Here is a 6,000-nt window from a genome sequence, read left to right as displayed (position 1 = left end):
GCTACGTAAATTTTATGCAAGACATAAACACACACACACACACACATATATATATATATATATATATATATATATATCTATATATTTATATACACAATAACAATTGCAATGTTGACACACGTCAGCCATTTGCTGCGTAATATGAATGAATGAATGAATGAATGAATGAATGCATGCGTTTGCACATGACGTTATTTGTATGTATGGATGCATTCAAATTAAACGAAATAAATGAACTAAATTAATTAAATATTTTAATAGTTGCATTAATTTGTCGCTGTCGTTCATACAAACATATAAAAACGAAAATGTTTCTTTTAAAACAAAAAAAAATTATAATAATAAATAAATTGTCCTTAATCATAACCATAACGCAATCAATAGCCCTTCTATAACACCGTTTAGTATGACACCAAACAAAGACTTAAAACCATAAGATTTTTATGGATACGGGGTAAACAGATGCAATAGTCTCGTTTCGCTATATAATTATAGGCGTTAGATTTGTGAAGGCAAGCATAGGTCTTAGTGAATTGGCTATGAAAAATATTTAAAAGAACCTTAGGAAATTTTCTATTAACTTTTTTACTTTTTTTCTTTACTTTTATAAGGTTGATAACAAAAACAAGTGACAGTGACATTGGTACTCCTCATGGGGACACGTAAAGTTTCCGTGGTTTTCCCAAAAGTTGTACTTATCTTATTTCTGCTTTCGTGCGGAGACTCGCAAGTACACGCTTGTTTACAATCACGTCTCAATCGATTTCGGACGAGTACAGCGGTGGGAGAGATGATTTATTAGTTACTCTTTGCTAAACTTCGATTTGCGTCTACCACGAAACATCGCGTACTCGTGAATCCCCTTCCGAATGGAGGCATTCTGGTGAGATGGCAGTACCAACTTATGTCTAAAAATTAACTCCAGTTTTTTAAAGGCTTTCAGACGTTGACTTGGGTGGTAACTTTAAATAAGGAAAAACTTGGAGAAAAATATCGCTGCTATTGATATAAATGTGTCTGTATAGGTATTTCAAACAAATTACATTCAAATGCTTTGTAGTTTTATTCTTGCTCTCTTTCGTCCTCTTCTTCTTCTACAACTCTACAAATGAGCAAACAGATGTTTGTTGAACAATGTGCCTGTTATATCAATTGTTTCGTTCTAAAACCCTTTAATTCTTACCTTCCCTAATAAATCCTTCCTGTACCTGTATTTCCTTGGAGCCGTTCAAAAGTTTGCATAAGAATCGTCTTAATCCTTTAACTGATTCGTCCAAGTGTAATAAAATATTTTGCAATTCTAAACTGTTGGCTTGAAATCACTAGCGCTAAAAGCGAATTGTACTTTCTTGGCTACCACCCAACTATAAGTAATAAAAGTTAAAGATCTTAAGTAATCTGTCTTCTTGCTCACAACATTTTTGTAAATACAAACTAGTCTTTGGTGTGGCTCCATAATGGACCATAATTGGGAGCATAACATTGCTGAATTATGTTTAGCTTGTTGTGTACATCGAATGGATTCAATGTTTACCCTCCTTCCTCACTAAGTTTGATTTGTAGTCAATCTTTCCTATGATGTATAAATTAGTTTTTAATTTCTATCCACAATTGTCGCCACACAAATCTTTTTACAATTCCGTATTCCATAAGGACGAAATTCTCGAATATTCTCGTTGATAAATGTTTTCAAAATTAATATTTCTCTTCTCCCATCCTTTTCTTTGGCATAATGAAATTCGATTGAATAATTTTATTCCAGCATTTCATTAATAAAAACGGAAGAATAAATTAACATAAAATTCATATATGAATTCGTATTCGGAAAGATATATAAAAACTTTTTTTTATACGCTCAGCAAATAACTCTTAATATAAGAGTAATGTGCGTAAATTGGGACGTAGTTGTAAAATTGAGACAAAGGAAGCAAGTAAGAAAATTATATTCGGTCGTGACCGAATCTTTTATATCCACCACTGTTATCCTAAAAAAAGACTAAAAAAAAAAAAAGGCAAAAATTCATACTAAATGATTTCATAAATTTTCATACTTAATGATTTTGTTTGGGCGCGATTGATTTTTCCCATTTTTGCTCTATAAGTAAGAAGCAAAAAGTCGCGAAAGTAAAGATATTCGCAGTTTTTCTTCGATAGGCGTGTGAAAGTCACAGACGTGTCCTTCGGCCGATTTGGTAAATATTCAAATTCTTTTGCGAATGTTTACCACAGATACTACGCAGTTGGGCAGAGGGATATACGGATATGTTTGGCGATATACAGAATTTGTAATTGGTCAAGATTTGATGTACCTTATTAGTGTTTTGAAGGTTGCTTCTCCACGCACAATGTCTGAAAGCATTGAAAACAAAAACTAAATTTCGATACACTATAGCATTAGGTAGGCGTTGCATTTTTCTAAATTTCATTTTTGCACATGTACTACAGCATGGCCTACCAATTCTTTGTTCCTTTTGAGAAACGGAAATGGATTCAGAATTTGATGCTGGTCAAGAGTGTATGTACTTTGGGAAGTCTTTGAAGCTTCCTTCTGGACGTTGCAAATGTTTTGCCACAATGAGTATAACCCTCATCCTCCGGTGATCGAAGTAAAAGCTTATGTGACTTCAATTGCTTTGCAGCTTTAAATGCGCACTTCTTAAGGAGAACGAGATAAGGAATAGTTTTCATTTTCACCGCTAGCGGGTATTAGCCAGCATAACGTGCTTCATTTTCAACCAGGTACCTAGATACAGCTAAAATGGTTTGGACACTTACAGAGCTTTCGAGAGTCAAAGATTTTTGCTTTCTTTCCTACTGAAACAGCCTACTTAATAAGTTCGTGGGGTTGGACGGTTTAAGTTGGCTATTGATGATTAGTACTATTTAAATATCATAGATAGACTCGTCAACAGAGGCAAAATCTATCAAATCTTATTGAGTGATGTGTCATAAGTGAAGTCCTACTGAAAAGTTCTCTCTGTTCCAACTACAATAAGCTTCAACAAGTATTCGCATATTTGGAAAGTATACTCGCTGACCTAGCAAATGAGTTCAAACGAAGATTATTCATGTTAGTATTAGGGGAGAAACGATCGTCTAACTATACCTACTGATAGAGTTCACTTACGCCACTCTGTTTTATATAATCTCAAGAAGGAGGAACTGCTACAGAAGCTTGTTAAATGTTTATTTGGTGACAACAACAGAGATAACGAAAAAGCTCGATTCAGTTCGGACTATCCTCGGAAACTAGCATTTTGCTTCATTCTACAGGCGGACAGAACTTTCCTGTAAACCCATTATTTTTCTCTACTCCTTTTAATAGGAAACAATTACATGTGAGACCAATGAAAATAGTCGTAGCATATTTAAGCAATTGGCAATCCTGGAAGCAACAACAATGCAGTTTCAATTAAACATTTGCGATTTATTGAAAAAGAAATGAAAAATTGTTAATGAACTTTTTCCCCGTAAACAAATTAAACAAAAAAAAAAAAAAAAATGAAGAATAAAGCAAAATAAATAAAGTGATAAGTAAATTTATACAACAATTGAACAATTTACAGTTATTGATTAAAAAAAAAAGAAAAGAAAAAAAAAAAAGGAGCAAATAATAAAAATCTTTCTTTACGCACCTGGGCTATACGTTCAAGGAGAAACCCTGATGGGAACGCAAGAAGAAAAATAAACATGGAATCTGTAAATTTATTTATTTTTGGTAAGTATGTTATGCATTCATTTATTTATTACCCGTATATGCATTTATTATAATTATTATTAATGAAAATGAGTCTGCGTTCATCTTAACATTAATGAGATATGGCATAATTTTTATGCAAAAGCATAATAAAAACAATGAATATTTCATATGGTTATATGAATTTCATTGCGAACAACATGCGCAACATTTTGTTTATAAGAAAGATGTGTAAAATTTTCAATTTTATGCATTACATTCAACTTAATTCAAATTAAATAACTTGAAAAATTTATATTGAAAATCATGGATTTATGATGGACTTGCATATAAACATGAATGAATATGCAAATTTTTGAAAAAAAAAAAAAAAAAAAAAAATTTATTCTTATACATGATGATTGAACAATTGAATTCTTGTAACTTTTTTTTTTCTTACCAAAAGTTTTCTATATTTACTTAGGCAACGAGAAGGGAAAGACTTACGGTTAAAAATATTGTTTTGTATATTAAGAATTCAATACTGTAGCCTTGTTTAGGAGGGTGGCTTTTCCATCGTCCTGGGTATTAACTCGGATATTATTTTGAGATTTTAGTTTTTCTTTTTCAAGCTGACAATTCAAATTTCAATTATTTCTTTAGTAAATTCTTTGGTAAAATTCTTTTAATTTGTTTTATTTGATTTTATTTTATTCTGTTTTTTTTTTTACCTCATAATGTAATACCTTTTTCGATTTAAAACGTCTGTGGTTGAATTTTTATTGATATATCAAAGAAGAGACAGAAAAAAAAAAAAAAATCTGGAAATTTCAATCAAATCTTATAACCAATTAATAGGTTTAAAAATAAATAAACAAATTGAGAATTAAACTATTGAGGTTTTTTTAAATAGTTTAATTTATTCTTCCCTTTCGACAGGATATTTAGGATTTGTTCTTGCTTCTTGCAATATTGCAGTGCACAGAGTGACCTCATAGAAGTGTAACCACCTCCACAAGGGGTATATAAGTGCTTAGATTATAAGTCAAAGTAAAAAGTCAATTAAATCAATTTTTTCTACGTTTGCTTCACTACCTACCTGTCTTTGTACCAATCCTAATCTTCGTCTAACAGATTTAGTCACAAACTGTTTCTTATCGGTTTTATAAGATTAGGTTTCGATATGAGTTAAGTTCGTCTCGTACTTAGCAAAAGCTTAACTATTTTCCTTTTTAAATCCATCATCGAAGGATGAGGGATTCAACCATTTTGTGAAATGCTCAGAAGGTAGCCTAAAAGATGCCGTAATGTATTTGATCAGCATCAAATTCTAAACCGATTTAAGCGTGTTCGTCGGTCCGTGAAATGCGTATGGTAAACAGGCACCTAACGGCTTCAAATTTCGCACAAAGATCGGAAGTGTATTTTATAGGGGGAAATGCAGCGCCTGTACAAAAATAGAAAAAATTCGCCACGCCTACTGAGTAGTATAGAATATTAAAATTTCATTCTTTTATTAAATGGCTTGCAGCATCCAGAAAGAAGCTTCAGAGACCATACCAACCTCTATATACCATTGATTAGCGTTAAGGTGGCGAGCGAATATCATTTTCTTATTCTTCTTCGTTCTTAAGCTATGGCCGCGCAATTAAAATTCTTTTCGCGATAAATGCGCAAACACACTGTTATAAAACTTTGCTTCTTTTCGACCATACATAGGTCATGCGGCAAGTGTGTATGTGACTGTAGAATATCTAATCTCCGAAAGACTTCTATTTACTTTATTTGTGTTTTTGTACAGAGGTTTACAACTAAACATTGAAAGGTAAGCAAAACGGATGTTTAAATTGTTGTCTGATGAGCAAAAGAAAAGAAGAGCTCACTATACTTGTCTGATTTTAGATAAGTAGATGGCTGGACGGGATGATTTATTGAGAAGATGTCGTCCATACCTGGTGCTAGAGATTACTACACGAAATCCTTAGATGCATACGACTATTTGCAAGCGATAATTTGTATCCTCCACCATCTAGAGGTCGTTCTTTGAAAACTTTGATACTAGATATGAGAGACAAGGAAAGGTAAACCTCGCTTGTCTATGATCTTTAATTATGTAGTGCCCTCACGGTTTTGCAGTTATCACAATATTCCCCAGCTGTCAATTCTTCGTCATTTCGACGCTAAGGAGTTGTTCAGTGTCCAGATATTTTTTTCATATTTTTTGTGCAGTAGAACGATTTCTGCATCATTCGAATAAATGAAGGAACGGAGGGGAAATATGTGAAGAGTTTATTAAAGCTGCTTACAGTTTACAAGTTTGAAAC

General features: G+C 32.5%; 1 protein-coding gene across 1 annotated transcript in view; it reads left to right on the top strand.

Annotated features, from left to right (window-relative positions):
• Positions 1-3,578: 3,578 nt before the first annotated feature.
• Positions 3,579-6,000, top strand: part of LOC119633040 (Down syndrome cell adhesion molecule-like protein 1 homolog) — a 159,270-nt gene continuing 156,848 nt past the window's right edge. The window contains exon 1 of the mRNA XM_038026230.1: positions 3,579-3,718. Coding sequence (XP_037882158.1) covers positions 3,691-3,718 — 28 coding nt within the window. The 5' untranslated portion in view covers positions 3,579-3,690. The remainder of the gene's footprint in view (positions 3,719-6,000) is intronic.

Source organism: Glossina fuscipes, unplaced genomic scaffold (assembly GCF_014805625.2).
Source record: "Glossina fuscipes isolate IAEA_lab_2018 unplaced genomic scaffold, Yale_Gfus_2 2, whole genome shotgun sequence".
NCBI classification, from domain to species: domain Eukaryota; kingdom Metazoa; phylum Arthropoda; class Insecta; order Diptera; family Glossinidae; genus Glossina; species Glossina fuscipes.
Note: the sequence above shows the minus strand (reverse complement) of the source record. Positions and strands in the feature narration are given on the sequence as shown.